General features: G+C 39.8%; 2 protein-coding genes across 3 annotated transcripts in view; one reads left to right on the top strand and one right to left on the bottom strand.

Moving 5' to 3' along the window:
- LOC109936090 (retinoid isomerohydrolase RPE65) overlaps positions 1–4570 on the top strand; it is a 37758-nt gene extending 33188 nt beyond the window's left edge. The window contains exons 11-14 of the mRNA XM_048601887.1: positions 1684–1798; positions 1901–1995; positions 2082–2193; positions 4422–4570. Coding sequence (XP_048457844.1) covers positions 1684–1798; positions 1901–1995; positions 2082–2193; positions 4422–4570 — 471 coding nt within the window. The remainder of the gene's footprint in view (positions 1–1683; positions 1799–1900; positions 1996–2081; positions 2194–4421) is intronic.
- A 2952-nt stretch (positions 4571–7522) lies between these two features.
- si:ch211-198n5.11 (methylcrotonoyl-coenzyme A carboxylase 2) overlaps positions 7523–19488 on the bottom strand; it is a 77478-nt gene continuing 65512 nt past the window's right edge. For both annotated transcript variants that reach the window (XM_048601886.1, XM_020534703.2), the window contains 4 exons: positions 14146–14268; positions 12553–12695; positions 11040–11121; positions 7523–8288 (listed from right to left, as the gene is read on the bottom strand). In XM_048601886.1, the coding sequence (XP_048457843.1) occupies positions 8205–8288; positions 11040–11121; positions 12553–12695; positions 14146–14268 (432 nt within the window). In that variant the 3' untranslated portion in view covers positions 7523–8204. The remainder of the gene's footprint in view (positions 8289–11039; positions 11122–12552; positions 12696–14145; positions 14269–19488) is intronic.

The raw sequence follows: 19488 nt of genomic DNA, 5'->3' as shown, positions 1-19488 counted from the left end.
GCAAGGTAATGTGCTGGAAGCCTGAAACCTGAAGATGGAATGGCTGTTAGGCAAACATAGTATTTAACCTTTTCAGAGTTCCCTTGCATTGCTGCTTGCCTTCCTCAGATCAAAGATCTCAGGGTACGTGTGAAGAGGGGAAAGGAGAGTGCAGGAACTATTCCATCCAATGGTTGAAATATTTTGCACTCAGACAGTATATGTGGCCAATTCCTTACTAAGGAATACCGACTTCAGAATATTTGGGTATTGGCTGAGGAAAGAATGAGCTACCATTGTGAAAACCTCAATATGTTGAATAGGTTACTGACACTCACCAGCGAGGCTAAATGTGAAGCAGTTACTTTCTGTGAAATAAACTTTACAATCAATTACTCCCTAAAGGGATTAAAAAAAAAGGTTAAGGTGAGAGGTCAGAGATTCATAGAAGCTGTAGTTAAATACAGTATAGAAAAATTGTTTTGACATATAGTATATGCATTACATATATACTATATGTAGGCACTGTTCTACCTTACATGCAACTGAGCAATGTAGTGTATGAATTTCAGTGATGGTCTGATGCCAATGATTGCCTCATTTAATCAAACAGAATGTTTCTAGAGTAGAAATACATAGATAAGAGTACAAACCATAGCCACTACATTAACAATACCAAAAGTGTCTACTGTTATATGTGATTCCCCATTTGGGCAGTACTTTCTGAACAATCCTTTGTTCCTTAACAGCTACATTAATAAATTAAAGGTAATCAGTCAAATTTGTAAAGTGACTCATTTTCACCTGCTAGAAATTACAAATATTCAAGCTCAAGAACCTGTTCGCTACAAACAAAAGCAACAGATTAAACCTTGTGCTTTTTTTAAAATTAACCAGGTGCTTGAGGAATCTCTGGTTTCCCACTATTATCTCTGAGGCAATGTCTTAGACAATCAGAAGTGACTTGTCAACCAACTCATACCTTTTCTCCTACTGTATAACTTGCTGTGATTGTTTGAAATTTGGCATTTTTGTGTTTGGCCTGATTAGTACAAGATGAGCTTTGGCAATGTTACCATATTTTCACCAAAATTCAAGTGCTTTTACCTTCATAATGTTAGTGCCTTTTTGTTTCCCTGATGATGTGTATGTTTAGTTATAGAATAGCCTTTGTGATCTGAAAAAAAATGTGATCCTAATTCGCATGACATAGTTTCAAGGCAGTAGTCTATAGTCATGTATTAAATGATTTAGTTCCCCAGTTATATACCATTATGGTTACATTACACTGTTTACTTCATTCTGACAGAAACATAGTCACTGCCTGTCCTTGAGGAAGTGGAGTCACCCACCTCACTCCTGGCCCTAACACTGGATCAACTGGCTCCGATACAAAGGGCCCCTCAGATTTATTTTATTTTAAATTAGTACATCTTTAGATTACAAACTATTCACTAGGTTTGGATTCCACTAGTGAGGTCCTTGTACATCTTTGCAAAGGCCAACACGCCACCACTCATTCAGTCAGTGTAATCAGTGCTTTTTCTACAAGAGTGTTACCTGTAGTTCCACCAAAATTGCTCTTGGAACTTTAGATCCATAAACATCATCAAGAAACCTTAATGCAGAATTCCTGCCCTCACAATTAACACCATATCAGATGGTGCATTTCTTACAATACCTTGTTTATTGTGTCTTATTCAGGTTGAACATGGCAAAAATTTAGTGTCTCTTGACACCACAACTGCCACTGCGACAGTTCGGCAAGATGGAACAATTTGGCTGGAACCAGAAGTGCTCTTTTCAGGGCCTCGGCAAGGTGATGTGCAGTTTTAATAAAAAAAAATTCTGCAAGTAAATTCTTACAAGTCACTTTGAGACACTACTTAAAATTTGCATTAAAATATTTTCTACATTACAGCATTTGAATTTCCTCAAATTAACTATCAGAACTTTAGTGGAAAGGACTACACATATACTTATGGACTGGGATTGAACCATTTTATTCCAGACAAGGTAAAAACTAGTGGGTGTGGCAGGAATTTGATCCACTGGACTAAAATGAATTTGCTTCCACTGATACCTATCTTTCTGTCATGCAGATATACAAGTTGAACATGAAAACTAAAGAGCACTGGTTATGGCAGGAACCTGATACATATCCATCAGAACCAATCTTTGTTCCACGTCCAGATGCAATGGATGAAGATGATGGTATAAAATAAATATTAGATCAGGCAACAGCATGTGAAATGGTGTTTGCTTTTGCAGTTCATCATGAACATTTTAAATGATAGTGCAAGGTTCTAAGATAACAAGGTGTAGAGCTGGATGAACACAGCAGGCCAAGCAGCATCAGAGGAGCGGGAAGGCTGACGTTTCGGGCCTAGACCCTATTCTGCTTTCCACATATCAAACAAGCAGGGATATCAGGTTGAATGTGTCATTGTGACCCGGTATACTTCCTTTTTGGCTTCAAATAATCCTGTGCATCAATAGCTGAGCAGGCAGAACAATTCTAGTTGGGCAAAAAGTGGAAATCTTAAGGGGACTGGTGGACTGTTCAGTTCTAATTAGTTAATTCCTCTAACACACACTGTCAATCTGAACCTAAAGCCTCTGGTTTTGGATAAGTGTAATATTTTTATGGACATGTGGAATTTCAGTAATTTAGTTTAGAGCCTTTTAAGGGTGACAATAGATGTCCAATTATCAGATCCGTTGCTGAAGTATGATATGGCACACATGTATAAGAACTTTTGCAGAAGTCTTCTCATGTATAAGCCCTGGATGAATCTTTGTAGAATGTCATACTTTCCAAGTCTTTTCTTTTTTTCAAAGAGGAAATAATTAGTTGAAAGCCTTGATAGCTCATTTGGTATGTTAACTATCTACAGAGGTAACAAGGTGTAGAGCTGTTTGAACACAGCAGGCCAAGCAGCATCAGAGGAGCAGGAAAGCTGACTTTCGGGCCTAGACCTTTCTTCAGAAATCGGGGAGGGGAAGGGGATTCTGAAATAAATAGTGAGAGAGGGGGAGGCGGATAGAAGATGGATAAAGAAGAAGATAGGTGGAGAGGAGACAGACAGGTCAAAGAGGTGGGGGTGGAGCCAGTAAAGCTGAGTGTGGGCGAGGAGTTAGGGAGGGGATAGGTCAGTCCAGGGAGGACAGACAGGTCAAGGGGGCGGGATGAGGCTGGTAGGTAGGAGATGGGGGTGGGGCTTGAGGTGGGGCTTGAGGTGGGAGGAGGGGATAGGTGGGAAGAAGGACAGGTTAGGGAGGCAGGGACAAGCTGGGCTGGTTTTGGGATGCGGTTGGGGGAGGGGAGATTTTGAAGCTTGTGAAGTCCACATTGATACCATTGGGCTGCGGGGTTCCCAAGCAAAATATGAGGTGCTGTTCCTGCAACCTTCGGGTGGCATTGTTGTGGCACTGCAGGAAGCCCAGGATGGACATGTCGTCTAAGGAGTGGGAGGGGGAGTTGAAATGGTTCGCGACTGGGAGGTGCAGTTGTTTATTGTGAACCGAGCGTAGGTGTTCCACAAAGCGCTCTCCAAGCCTCCGCTTGGTTTCCCCGATGTAGAGGCGGCCACATCTGGAACAGGGATACAGTATACCACATTAGCCGATGTGCAGGTGAACATCTGCTTGATGTGGAAAGTCAACTTGGGGCCTGGGATGGGGGTGAGGTGTAGCACTTCCTGCAGTTGCAGGGAAAAGTGCCGAGTGTGGAGCAGACAAGGGAGTCACGGAAAGAGTGGTCCCTTCGGAAATCAGATAAGGGTGAGGAGGGAAAAATGTTTTTGGTGGTGGGGTCAGATTGCAGATGGCAGAAGTGTTGGAGGATGATGCGTTGGATCCAGAGGTTGGTGGGGTGGTACGTGAGGACAAGGGGGATGTTTTGGTTGTTATTGCGGGGAGGGGGTGTGAGGGATGAGTTGCGGGAAATGCGGAAGACACAGTCGAGGGCGTTCTCGACCAGAGGGGGAGAAGTTGCGGTCCTTGAAAAATGAGGACATCTGAGATGTTCGGGAGTGGAATGCTTCATCCTGGGAGCAGATGCGGCGGAGGTGAAGGAATTGGGAATAGGGGATGGCATTTTTGCAGGAAGGTGGGTGGGAGGAGGTGTATTTTAGGTAGCTGTGGGAAGCGGTAGGCTTGAAATGGATATCGGTTTCCAGGTGGTTGCCAGAGATGGAAACAGAGAGGTCCAGGAAGGAGAGAGAGGTATCAGAGATGGTCCAGGTCCAGGTATCTAAAGAGCTGTGTCTGGACAGCATGAAAGTGATTCCCTGTATGGGGGCTTAGATTTCATATATGAATGCAGGCAAGTAAGTGAATTGTGAAAGTATTGTGTTAAATACTAAGCTGAGTCAATGAAAAATTGTTTGAATTAAGAGGAAAAATATTATTGTAAAATATTATTTACTTTTTGTTAACAGGCGTGTTACTGACTTCAGTTGTAAGCCCAGGTTCAGGACAAAAACCTGCTTTCCTTTTGATTCTTGATGCCAAGGATCTCCATGAAATAGCTCGGGCAGAAGTGGAGACCAACATCCCGGTTACCTTCCACGGAATGTACAAACCATAATGATCTGGTATCCAGCATAACTGATAGTATAATCATGCAAAAATACTGCAATATAAAACAAAGTAATATATGCAGAACAAGAAGTTAACACCATATTCCTTACTTTATCTGTTATGTTAGTACATGTAAAAGTACATATTGGCTTAATTCTTAATGTGAAATTGTTTTGAAATACATAATATATCAAAATTAGGAAGCGGTTATTGGCATTAACTACCAAAAGCTGAATATTTATTGGTTATTAAATTCAAAGTTGCTTTATTTTTATGTTGTAATTAATAAAACACTTTCACACGTTTCTTTGCCCTCAAGATCTAAACTGTAGTTGTGACTATCAAGCTGAGATAAAGATAATAAAATGCTGTATTTCTAACAGTATGACACAATACAATAGTTTAGAGTCATGTAAACATGGAACATGTCCCTTTCACTCATCTATATCATTAAGTACTAGGAACTTGTAGACATTTTAGTTTTAAAAATCTGTTTCTTACACCTTCTCAATGACTAGTTTTCTGTTCACAAAAACCTTACCATGAATCCCTTATCAGCACTTTCTTTCCTATAATTTCCATTATCATTGGGAAATCTCTGTATCCTTGATCCCTTCTCCACTGCTTTCTGAAATGCTCAGTTACCTATCCTTGTCATTGTTCAATTGATATGTGAAACAATTCTCCTCATGTTCACTTCCCTTTCCAAACTCACATTCCCAGTCCTCAAAAAAATGCACCTTTTAAACTCCACATTCTTTGCAAGTACTGTTTATATCCCTTGAACTTAGCTTCAACAATTTCCAATCTGAATTCCAAACTTTCTGCTACATCCCTTTCTGGTCAAAATCAAATTCCCATGACTGCAGCCGTGATGCACTATTCTTTTGTGCTGTGGTTCACTGCTCTGGAGCGTTTAACAAAGTTGATTATATCCTCACGTGAAGACAGGAATTGTTGGAAAAACTCAGCAGGTCTGTCAGTGTCTGTGGGGAGCAAGCAGTGTTAACATTGAGTCTAGTGACTCTTCTTCAGTTTTTGATTTTGTTTCACATCTCCAGCATCTGCAGTTCTTTGTTTTATTGATTTTAGCCTCCTTTACATTGGGTCCTTTCTATTTTACCTCTGCATTTTCAAACCTGTCCGATAGTAAGAAGTAAAAAAATTACATTTTTGCAATTTGGGCATCAGGAAGTGTGAAGTTTAAAAATAAAAATTCCACTGCCAGTTCCGTCTTCCTCCTGGGAGTTCATTCAAACTTGGTGTGCGGTTCATCTTAATGGATTCACCCTGTACCTTGTGCATCATCATTTATTTCGCAAACGCATGCCTGCTACACACCAAGCTCCATTTTCCGTAAAATATCGTGTCACTTAAAATGTGTGGGGAAAAGTTGCAGCTTTGAGTTTAAGATCCTCCTCCTCTCCTTACAAGTTTGTCCCGGTCATCATTGAACCGTAATTGATAACTTGCTCCATTATTTAATGTCTCAAGTCCTTCATTATCCATCTCAGGCTGCCTTTGCATCACATCATTTCCAAGCCCCCCACCTTATGACCCAACATTAACAACAGAGCTTTCAGTTGCGTTGCCTCTGATCTGTGGAAGTTTTTCCTCTTAATCCTTCACTTCCTGTCTTCTGAAGTTTACTTTCTCAAAATCCACATATTCAATTGTACTATCATGCAGTGTTCACTTCTTTCATAATTGAAGGACGTTGGGAAATTATTCTACACCAAAGTATAAAATGAATATAAGGCAATGGTTGAAACATTTTTTTTCTGTGCAGTTAAGAGGATAAACTCAAACAGTGAATTCACTAAGATATATGTCAGGAGGATAAATGCATGAAAGAAATACAATGAGCATGTGATTTTGGAAACTCAAATGTGCCAGGACAACATTTCTACTAAATACAGCTTTGATTAAGAACTCAAAGACTTTTGACTACAAAAGAGATTTAATTATTGCACATGAAATTTTAGGCACTTCTCATACTGACGGTATATTGCTGTTTTCTACTGACCTACATTTATTTTTGTGTGTGTGTGCGCGCGCGCGTGTGCACACAATTTGATAAACAGTGTTTTATTGTACTTTGGTGGACAATTATTCCTCACATAAGGTCCAGTGATCTTAAGAGGTCTTCTAGCCTCTTAACATCATAATTATTTCAGTAATACATCACTCTTAATTTTAAGTGAAAATGATCTGCAAGTAAAGTTCACAATACAGGATTAATTCCAAATCTTGTCTCTAAGAATGAATATCTTTATAGTTAATGATACCAGTAATAAACAGAGTATTTGGTAAGAATGTAAACAACATTAACATCTTTTATTCATTCAATTGTGCTCTTCATATGAAAATAAATAAAGCTAGTACCAGCCAGGCCAGTAGAGGGAATTCACCTAAGAGATCCTCTTTTTTGGGTGGGGGGTGGAGAATGAAATGGAGTTCCTACTTCTGATTCCTAAATCATGAATGACAACCTGGAGACATGGATTTCAATTGAGCACATCATTCAATGGAGGTGTAATACAGTCCCAGTTTGGTAGATATTTCCTAATCAAGTTCTATGCAAGAATAGGCTCCTGGCAGTAGCTGTGTAATTGTTGCCCCCAGATTGCCCCTTCCCTAAAGGTATGGCTAAGAGAGGGCAAAAGAGATATGATGTAACAATTGTACTTCATTATGCTCTAATTTACTGAGTAGCCAGTATATGATGGAAGTAGAATTGTAAATTAAACTACACTATCCAGAAATAAAAAAATCTGTATTCTAGACTTGTCAAACAAGTGTCCCATATGTTGAGGGATTGTTTGTTACCCACCAAACATTGTCTGAAATGTAGGGAAGAGTAACTGAAGATATTGCAAAGAGCTTCTCCTTCAATAAAAAGCTGTTCACTTATGAAGCTATGAGTTATATGATAACTGAAGAAATAAATACTCCAGGATGACTTTTCACTCTTTGTATTGGAAAATGTAGATTTAGTTCAAATCTGTTCTTGAATACTGAGAAAGCACCTTACTGCCCTAGTGACATCAATTCCTTTCATTTTAGAAGTTTGCAGCATCATTATAAATCATCAAATTAATAAACAAATGAGAAATGTTTGGCAAAACCTTGAAGACATTCAGACTGACAACTTATGGACTGGGGTTACTTCACTGACCTTTCATTGCTGGCTCTTGGGTTTAAACTCATAACAGGCTGGTGACTGAAGGTCACTTGAGACCACACTGTGCAGCAGAAGCTGTTCTTTTGAGATTAGAATTAGAACACATAGCTGCAAAACATGTGCATTAGCAGAAAGCAGTTGTGTTCTGCCTAACATTATGGTGTTTGTATGAATCACTGCCATTGTCAAATACAAAAAAATTACTCCAATCCTAACAGTGAAACCTTGAATGGTTTGGGATGCTAAGTATTTTGGTTGTTGCTGTAGGCCACGAATACTGTAGGATCAAGATGATATTTAATTTAATTAGCCACTTAAGGACATATTGACTGGTTTGGGTCTTTGAGCATGCTCTGCCATACTTAATCACTATTAATTTCTTAGCCTGTGCTTCTTCTCTTTACAACAGCTGCTCAGCTTCATTGATTGAGTTGATGAATTATGCCACTCTCCGAGTTTACATTCTTAGGACAGCATGTTTTTCGGGTTGTGAATGCGGTCGAGGTTTCTGTTTGATGATATTTAGACAGTGACCTATTACCTGTAATATACAGACATTTCATAGTTAGATTCAATGCTCACCTACACATTTTGAAGCCCCGCATTTGGTTATTCAATTAACAAACTATACTTTTCAAACTAGTGTCCCGCAATTGAAGTCTAAGCTTTGCAATAAGATTTTATTCAATATATTACATCTTGGAAATGTGTACAGTTTTTTTTTAGATAGTTATAATGAAAAATCTGGAAATGCACAACATGAGCAATGCCAGCTACCTGTTTTTCAATCTATAGGCATTCAGAAAGTAAATCCTAAACTCCATATAGAACTAGCCACTGGTTAGCTCAGTGATGATCAAGAATCTTTGAAACAATTTATGATGGAGATAATAAATTTGGAGTTATTTCTGCTCTCTATGATAATACTGGAATAATAAACAATTTGACCATGGAGAAAGAGAAGGTATACAGTTGCCAGATCAGTCGATGATCAACTGTCTTTAAACTCACAACTTTCAAAATTGATACTAACAGGGCAGCTATTATACCAGTGAAGGCAGAAGAACAATTAAAGAGGATCTTATGTGTATTTGGAATTCAAAGATGAAAGAAATATGGTTGTGCAAAGATAATAAAAATTAATTGTAATGAGAGGAAAGAAAAGTCAAAATCTACGAACACTTTTTGAGTATGTATTTGTTCCCTGTTTGAACATTTTAATTTACTTTGCATTTGTGGAACATGAATGAAGTAGGACCCTAAATCAATGCTTAATAGTGTGGCACATTCTGGGCAGTACTAATTCAGACAACGAGTAAGAATCCAGTTAATGTTTGCTTCAAGTGCAGATTGCTGATCTAAACCAGTGGGTTCAAAACTTTTTTGATCAAACGAACCCTTTCCAAATGAGCCAGTAACACATGAAACTGAATTATAATACTATATAACACTTCATAATACAAAAATGTTGCAAAAGAAGTTTTAATAATGCTTTTTTAAAGTAACATACAGATATCTGCGAGATCGGTGGGTGTCTGCTTCTCACTAGAGTTTGTGTCTATCTTCAGCACAAGTAGAGACAGCAGAGAATGGAGAAAGCATTAGGGGAACACAAATGGAGCAGATCACAGTGAAAGCACAGCATAGAACATTCATATGGACAAACTGAGCCGGAGAGTGATGGGATACAAGAGATGACAGAGTACATGGACAGCAAAGCATTGAGCAAAGGAAGCGGAGGAGGAGACTGGGAGACAGGAACTCCCAAAGGGCGGGAGCACGGACAACTTAACATAAAGGAAAGAACAGTGCTTAGTCAGAGTTGGAGCCCAAAGTGGACGAAAGGAAACCGCTGATCTCTGCTCAGTCACTTTCTCTTGACCAAGGCACTTTAGGTAGTTACCCACATCACATAGCCTTAAAGTCAGCCTTGCATGTTGGACAACCTGGAAAGCCTGAAACCCAGTTTGAGAGGTGTTGACCAAAATGGAGATATAGCAATACTGGTACAATTGGTCTCACTGCTACTGAATGAGGGAGGGGAAAAAAAAAAAAAAAAAATCAATTATGGCCCCACTTCTGAGGGGACTGCCAGTAATTACATGAAGATCAGACTTAGCTTTCATACTTCTTAATTGAATAAGTAGGGAGTCATTTAGCTGGTTTGTGATGCAGAGTAATGCCAATAACGTGGGTCAAATTCCCACAGTGGCAGAGATCACCATGAAAATCCTGCCTTCCTGACGTTGCCACACACAAATCACTCCATGTAAAAAAAAGAGAGAGGAGAAAGTTTTTTTTAAAAATCTTTCACCTTAAAAATGTCCCCTAGTCTTGAAATCCCCCACCCTAGGGAAAGGTCACCTGCCATCCACCTTATCTATACCCCTCATGATTTTAAACCTCTAAAGTCACCCCTTCACTTCCTACACTCCAGTGAAAGAAGTCCCAGCCTATCTAGTCTCTCCTTATAACTCAAATCCTCCATTCCTGGCAACATCCTGGTAAACCTCTTCTGAATCCTCTCCAGCTTAATAATCTCCTTCCTATAACAGGACAACCAGAACTGGACACAGTCCTCCAGAAGAGGCCTCACCAACATCCTGTACAACTTCAATATGGCATTCCAATTCTTTTACTCAAAGGTCTGAGCAATGAAGGCAAGTGTGCTAAACGTCTTCTTGACCATCTCTGTCTACATGTGACGCAAATTTCAAAGAATTATGTACTTGAACCCCTAGGTTCCTCTGTTCTATAAAACTACTAAATGAATAACTTGGAAGCTGCTAGTTCCCATGGAATCAAACCCAATCTTTCAGTCAATGCCTTCAGAATACAGAAAGAGAGGGAGAAACAAAGTCAGTTCATGTTCTAAAATGTTTCATTGCATTCTTTTTGGAAAGAAATCAAAGTAAGAAATTTACCCAGTACACCAAGGCATATTTGTACATCTGTGATACGTGTCAAGTTTTCTTCATTTCAATATTGAGTTTAGAAAAATTGTTTCTAAATAAAAGCATCTCAGCAGACACTATCTTAATAAAGTCTTGTAGAACAGATTTTGAGATATCCTGTTAATAATTTATTGTTTTGACTCCGGAAATTGCTACATGCAAGGATTATACACTCCCAGTTTTCTTTTACTTTTACAAATTGAAAGAGGTCATAAGTCATAAATGAATAAGATATGCAGACAATTCTTGCATTCTGGGATGAGGGGGAGCTATTATGAACTAAAAACATAACTGGCCAAATGCAGCACAAATTATAGTTAATTGAAATGTGAGTTTACCATCCGAGTGTCTTTAGGCAGTATTATACCATCATCCCAAACTCTGGAAGAAGAGTGAAAAGCAGAACTCTCATTCTCCAGCCTAAAGAGAAAAATGGCTTTAGTGTGAAACTGCACAAGCACTTAAATCCATCTTTCTACATTACATTGAACTCAATAAAAAGTGCATAGCTTTATCACATCTATTGATTTCTAAAATATATAAATACAGCAAAAGATTATACCTTGCTTCTTTTTATCAATTTATGTTTTTTTTAAATCAGATGTTCTGTGTAGTTCAGACTTAAAGATTACTTGCATAAAATTAAGACTTGTTGATCAAATTAAAAATTGTAAGACCAGATTGCTTACATGTTATTGTGGAATCTGTGATATTGTTTTTGATGACAAAAGGTGCTGAAAAATTTAATTCATCAATAAATGTTCAGGTTCTACCAACATTGTGTAAACTCTGAGTCATTTTCTTAATTTGATACATTAATAAAGAGTTTATCAACAGCTAAACTGGTCAATTAACTCCTGATTTTAGCTTTAGGTTAAAAGTTTAGGTTCCCTTGATGACTTAGGAAGTTATCCAGCGAACAGCTGTAATAGTGATTTATGCCCAACTTGTATGGTGCTAACTAATTGCCAAAGGAGGCTTTAAGAGCACAGTAATTAAAAAAAAACTAGGAGGTCATTCAGCCCATCAACTAACTACTATCCCTTTTAAGCACATTTCCATTTCCTTCATCATATTCCTGCAATAATGTCTCCCTCATTAACGTGTTGAATTTGCTTTCAAAAGCAGCACATTCCAAACCCCAAATTCTCATTGCATAAGAAGTTCTTCATGTTGCCTCTGCTTTCTTTATCAATCACCTTAAAATCTGTGCTGCTTGGTTATTGTCAACGATTGGAAACATCCTCTAATTACTTTATCCCTATTAGTCATGATTTTAAACAATTCCATAAAACATCCTCTTTGTATTCTTTGGTGAAAAGAGAACAACCTCATTCCTTTGACCTAAATGTATCAACTTACAATTTTCTGCAGTGAATATTACCTGCTAGATACGCACTCATTGCACCAACCTGCCCATGTCATCTTGAACTCTGTTACAATCTTCTTCACAGTTTATTTCATGTACTTATTGCGTCATGTAATCCCAAGGCCAATGTATAATGTATATCAAAAATAGCAATGGTCCCAGTACTGATAATATATACCATATAATAGGACATAATATAGAACATAGAACATTACAGCGCAGTACAGGCCCTTCGGCCCTCGATGTTGCGCCGACCTGTGAAACCAATCTGTCTAATCCCAATTACCACAGGTCAGATGTGCTGGATGGGCATATATGGATAATGACTGAAAACAGGATTAAAATTAACTATAAGAGTGCTGAAATTACTAGCCAACAGTTATTATCTAAACTGAAACAATAGGAATAAGAACAGGAATAGCTGTTTGGCCCAAGCCTGTTCCGCCATTTAATAGGATTATGGCTGATCTGACAATACTAACGTTTCTTTCATGATCTTCAGTTGTGTCTCATCTTGGATTTCTCCATCAGATTTCTGGATCTCTGGGTTGTAACTTGGGCCAACTAGTCCAATCCTGGCATTGGGCCATAGAAAAAGGAAGTTCGGATCAAATGATCTACCGCACTGAAACGAAGTAAATTTCACTTAAACATTATCCACACGGATCCAAGTGAACATAATGTGCAATAATTAGCTGGTGGCCACCTGTATGATTTTCTGAATTATAATTTTCCATTTGTTAACTTTCAGTTACATGGTCACAAATAGAACAGAAGGATTTTCTTATCAAATGGAACCCCAAGGCAAATATAATAATATGTTAAATTTTTAGCGATTAAAAAGTGACCTGAAGATTTTACAGGCATTTATCCCAAATGAACTGTTTCAGCAGACTCCAGGGAATTGGCACAAATGACCATTTACACCATTTCTCTTGGTTTGCTACTGAGGTTACAGTGGGATATAGAAAGAATCTTTATGGAAATTTTTCTGGAAATATATTTAACAATGAGACTTGGACAAGACATCAGTAAGCCCTTTTAAATTACCCTATGTCTAAGGCTGCTGCAGGGCTGTTCATATTATAATATTAATATTGCTACTTCTATCCCACCTTCCAGAATGAATGACACCGACTAAGGTAAACACGCATTTAATTGAGTTAGGGCAACATTACTCTGATTTGCCGCATCGACTCCTTTCTCCTCACTCAATTTATTGTTGCTAACTCAATGAATTGTTCAATAGTTAAGTGATGCCCATAGAATGAGGGAGGAGCAGCACTGGTTACGGAGAAAAGGAGGAAAAAGCGTATCTAAAAATGTCATAAATGAAAATTATGATTGCACACTGTACAGGCCCAGCAACACCAGGACCACAAGCAGAAAATCAGTACAAGCAAGAATACACATCTAGCTCCATTTTGGATGTAGGTTTGTATTAGGGTCAGTAAAGCAAAGTTGAGTGGCAGTCGTATACTGCGAGTATCTTTTTTCCTCTTTGGAGCTTTACTGCAATCCTCTTGACTCTGTGTGCAAAACTGACAGTCCCACTGCTGTATCATCAGCAGGATCCTGCTAAAGCTTTTCTGGCGCACCAGATGATTTCTGATCCAGGAAACTAGGTCTGTTATAGTCAGGTAATAGCAGCAGACAGAAATCTCATCTCACCGTCACTTTTAACCCAGTTCTTGCCTTGATAAGAAATGAACGAGCAAAACAAAGAGGAATTACAGGGAAGCCCAAACATTTTGTCTGACATTTATGAGTACACTTTCCAGCAGTAGACACCTGATAGAGATCAAGATCAAGAGCTTTGGCTTGTCTTTATCCTCCTAACTCTGTGATATTGAAGCTAATTAAATTATTCCTACCATCCCCAAAGAGGAGCTAACAGAGTGTACATCAGGGACTGAATCTCTGACCATCTCAATACAGAATTCATATCATTAAACTAATTAGATTATGTTGCGCCAGTGCTTTTTCCACAAGATAAAACTCCCCAAAACATTAATTTTACACTAGAATTATTTCCAATGGTATAATAGCCATACAACAACATTTCTAGAATGTACCATAGGAAAACTTTCACCACCATAGCAGCCTCCAATTATAATGGTTATCTTGGGAACAGTGGCACACGCCACAGCTGATATCATGGTGCCCTGGGCCTTAAGTTGGTTGGTAACATCTTCAGCCTACAAAGAAAACCACAAGGAGATTTGCTGAATTATATAATGCACATGAATCAACAGAAGACTTAAAATGGGAAACAGTATTTTCAATGTTCACTATTCTTTATTGTGAATTTCCGAATGAACACCAAGAATATATATATTTTCTTTCCCATTAAAAAGACTAAATTCTTCATTTTTTTAACCACCATTAGATAACCTCTCAACTCAAAGGAAAATAAGCCTGAAAATTTGAGCAAACAGAAGCACCTTCTGTGCTGTCTTCATCAAGTAAATTCTTGAAACCTGGCCATTCATTCCTTCTATTAAATGTTAACACTGATAAACAATTAGCCCAGGTTTTAAATGGACCATGAGCTCAGATTCAGAAACTGCTGGTCTTAAAGCTGTCCAAAAGGACCTCAAAAAAAATAACAACCTTTCACAGATCTCACCCAAAAGCATTTTTAGGTATTTTCTAATCAACCTGTTCAGAGTTGTTACTACACATTTCCGGAGCAGGTGCGATTTGAACATACAACTCTTGGCCTAAAGGGAGGGACACTACCACGATACCACAGGAGCCCCAACCCGAGTGTTATTACCTGTGACGCAAAGGCAAACAAATCTACTATCCTAAACAGATTTTCAGGACACTAATCATGTAAAATGCTTGAACTTACAGGGTGATTGACTCTTTCATTTGTACCATATTTTCTGAATGCCCTGATAGGCAGATACCCATTACGCCCAATGGCAGTAATCAAACCAGGCAATCCCAATCCTTTTCATATGCTTGTGTAATGAGGTGAGAGAATTCACTATAATGTTTATTCAATGCAATTTTCAGAAACAGGTCTAAACTCTTATGAGCTAAGGAGGGGAGTAGAATCAGCCAGTATTTCCATGCCTAATTGACATATAAGAGGAGCAATTTTAATTCCAGTCACTTGCAGAAACAGAGGTAAAGCAGCTAAAATTGATCCGACAGTTTATCAACTAACGTTCCAGCCAAATCTTGCAATCTTGCGTTTTATTCTGCTCTTTAAAGCAGGTGAGAAAAGCACCTGTTGGGTCAGTTGGGGTCCTTCTTTTAACTAGAATATAAAATACTAATGTCTTTAGGCTCTGACTAATTTTAACTGATAGATAGTAAGAACTGCAGATGCTGGAGTCAGAGATAACACAGTGTGGGGCTGGAAGAATACAGCAGGGCAGGCACCATCAGAGGAGCAGAAAAGTTGACATTTCGGGTCAGGACCCTTCTTCAGAAATGGGGGAGGGGGAAGGGAGCTCAGGAATAAATAGAGGAGGGGTAGGGGAGGTAGGTGGGATGGTGATAGGTGAGTGCAGGTAGGGACTGGTGGGGACTGATCAGTGAGGGGGGGGGGGGGGGGATAGGGGGGGGAGAAGATGGACAGGTTGTGTCATGTCAAGGAGGCGGGGACAATAGGGAGGGTCAGTCATGGGAGGCAGCCGGGAGTGGAGAAATTTTGAAACTAGTAAAATCCATGTTTAGGCCATTGGGTTGTAGGCTCCCAAGGCGGAATATGAGATGCTGCTCCTCCAGTTTACAGGTAGAGTCATTGTGAGGCCCAGGATGGATGTGTCACCAAGGTAATGGGAGGGGGAGTTAAAATGGTTCGTGACTGAGGTGTTGTTGTTTGTCGCGAACAGAGCACAAATGGTCTACAAAACGGTCTCCAAGTCTCCGCTTGGTCTCTCTGATGTAGAGGAGGCCATATCAGGAGCAGCGGATGCAGTAGACCAAGTTGACGGATGTACAGGTGAACCCCTGTCCAATTTCGAAGGTTTGTTTTGTGCCTTGAATGGAGGTGAGGGGAGAGGTAAGGGGGCCGGTGTAGCACTTCCTGTGAATGCAGGGAAAGGTGCCGGGGTGGAGGGCTTAGTGGGCAGTGTGGAATGGACTCTTATCATCACCTCTCTTAACTGCCCTGTTGGGAATAAATTATCCATAGAGGATGAACAGAAATTTCCTCTAATTAAATATTAGAAAAACTGAAGCCATCCTTTCTCTTCAAACACCATTCCCTGACTACCAACACCAGATCTCTCCCTACCAACAGTCTGAGATTAAGTCAGTCCATTTGCAACTATAGTGTCAAATGATCTGAGATTAGTTTCCAATATCACATTTGTGCCATAACTGAAACCATTTATTTTCATCTTCATGGCTGAATCATCTGCTGGTGAAACTCTCATTCATGCCATTGTTACCTCCAGACTCAACTATCCTAATGTCCTCATGGCTGATTTCCACATTCAAAGCTCCACAAACCCAAGATAATTTAAAACTCTGATGCTCTTGTCTGAATTCTCAGCAAACCCCCATTCCCCCTCCCTACCTCTGCAGACATCTGTGTGTGTGTGTGTGTGTGTGTGTGTGAGAGAGTGTATAGTGTGGTGGGGTCACCTGTAGTGCGACATGAACCCAAGATCCAGGTTGAGGTCATCCCTCATGGGTACCAAACTTGGCTATCAGCCTCTGCTCGGTCACTCTGCATTGTTGTGTATCCCAAAGTCCGCCCTTGGAGGACATTTATCCAAAGATCCGAGGCTGAATCCTTGACAGCTGAAGTGTTCCCCCACTGGGAGGTGGCATCCCTGTCTGGCGATTGTTGCGCAGTGTCGTAGCATCTGCATGGTCTCGCCAATATACCATGCCTTGGGGCATCCTTGCCTGCAGTGTATAAGATAGACAACATTGGCCAAATCACATCAGTATCTGCTGTGTACATGGTGGGTAGTGTTCCCACATGTGATGGTGATATCCGTGTCAATGATCTGACATGGCTGGCAGAGTTTACCATGACAGGGTTGTATAGTGTTGTGGTCGATGTTGTCCTGAAGGCTGGGTAGTTTGCTGCAAACAATGGTCTGTTTAAGGTTTGGCAGTCGTTTGCAGGCGAGAAGTGGAGGCGTGGGGAAGATCTTGGTGAGGTGCTCATCGTCATCGATAATGAGTTGAAGGCTACAAAGAACATGGCGTAGTTTCTCCACTCCCTGGAAGTACTGAACAATGAAGGGCACTTATTGGACATATCCCATGTTTGTCTTCTGAGGAGGTCATTACGGTTTTTCGCTGTGGCACTTTGAAACTGGTGATCGATCAGTTGAGCATCATATCCTGTTCCTATGAGGGCATCATTCAACACATTCTGGTGTCCATCTCGTTCCCCCTCATCCAAACAGATCCTCTGCATTCGTAGGGCTTGTCTGTAGGGGACAGCTGTTTTAATATGATTAGGGTGGAAGCTAGAGAAGTGCAGCATCGAGAGGTTATCCGTAGGCTTGCGATAGAGTGATATACTGAGGTGTCCTGGTGTTTCTGGCTCAACTGGTCCGTGGGTGCTGAGTTTCTGTAAGAAATCTGAAGTGTCGTGACAGAAGCTGGGGTTCCCTGTACAGTGTAATTTAAGATGTCCTCGACATAGCCAGAGAGGTTCTCACACAGGGTCCCATTGCCTGATACGATGGGACATTCAGGTACGTTGGCTTTGTGTCTCTTTGGAAGGCAGTAGAAGTCCCCAATGCAGGAAGTACAAGGGATGAGAGTGTGTAGGGTACTATGAAGGACTGGATCAAAAGTCTTCACCAGTCTGTTCAGTTGACTGGTGTGCTCTTTGGCCAGATCAGCAGGTAGCTGTCTGTGGTGTTCGTGGTTGTTCAGCTGTTGGTACACTTCATTGCAGTGGTCCTTTCTATTCTGTATGCTGGTCTTATGACAATGTTGCAATTGGTCTTGAGAGCATGGGTGGTGTTGTGTTGTGCCTGGGTGACATTTTGCAATACTTTGAGAGTGTGGCTGATAAATCTGGCATTCATGCATTCTCTGATGGCTTGAGCGTAGCTGTCAAGCCCCGGGTAACAGCCTTCCAGAGGAATATTGTTACATTACTTCATAACTTTAATCTGCATGTAGATTGAGCCAACCAAATTAGTGACAATGGCATAGAGGAAGTATTTCTGGAGTGTATACGGGATGGTTTTCTGGACCAATACATTAAAGAACCAACTGGAGAACACACCATCCTAGGCTGGGTATTGTATAATGAGAAAGGAATAATTGGTAATCTATTGTGCAAGGCTCCTTGAGCCCATTGTGAAGATGAGCAACCATAATATGATAGAATTCATCATCAAGATGGACAATGATGGAATTGATTCTGAGACTAGGGTCCCGAATCCAAATACAGGAAACGGTGTTTCAAGGTGTATGACGGTTTGAGGCGAGAGATGGCAACGATAGACTGGGTGACTCTAAAGGGATGGCAGTGGAAGACAATGGCAATCATTCAAACAGTGCATGGGTGAACTGTAACAATTGTTCATTCCTGTCTCGTGTGAAAGTAAAATGGGAAACATGGCCAAACCAAGGCTCACGAGGGAAATAAGAGATAATATCATATTCAAGGAATAGGCATATAAATTGTTCACAAAATACATTACAACTGAGTCATAGAAACAGTTTAGAATTCAGCAAAGGAGGACAAAGAGATAGATTAATTAAAGGAATATAGAAAGTGGGAGTAAGCTTGCAAAAAACAGAAAAACTGATGGTAAGAGTTTCTATAGATATGGGAAGGGAAAAAGATTGGAAAAGACAAATGTAAGTACCTTGCTGTCAGACACAGCAGAATTTATACTGGGGAACAAAGAAATGGTTGACCAAATAAATACGTATTTTGGTTCTGTATTCACAGGAGGACACAAATAACATACCAGAAATGATGGGGAACACAGGGATGGAGGATCCAAAGGAAATCAATATTAGGTATGGAAATGGTTTTGAGGAAATTGATGGGAATGATAATCTACATCCCAGAGTACTTAAGGAAGTGTCATTAGTAATAGTGGATGCATTGGTGGTCATCTTCCAAGATTCTATTGGCTCTGGAACAGCTCCTACAGATTGCAGGATATTTAACTCCTCTATTTAAGAGGAGAGGCAGACAGAAAATCAGGATTAAAGACCAGACAGCCTGACATCAGTAGTGGGGAAAAGGATCATAAAAATTATATAAAAGATTTAATAGCAGAGCACTTGAAAAACAGTGGCAGGATTGGACAGAGTCAGCAAAGATTTATGAAAGGGAAATCATGCTTGACAAGTCTACTGGAATTCTTTGAGGATGTAACTCATAGAATTGATAAGGGAGAGCTAGTGGATGTGGTATATTTGGACTTTCAGAAGACATGCAACAAAGTCCCACATAAAATATT

This window comes from Rhincodon typus, chromosome 10 (genome assembly GCF_021869965.1).
Source record: "Rhincodon typus isolate 14 chromosome 10, sRhiTyp1.1, whole genome shotgun sequence".
Classification (NCBI taxonomy): Eukaryota; Metazoa; Chordata; class Chondrichthyes; order Orectolobiformes; family Rhincodontidae; genus Rhincodon; species Rhincodon typus.
The sequence above is the reverse complement of the archived record's forward strand: the minus strand, read 5'-3'. Positions and strand labels throughout refer to the sequence as shown.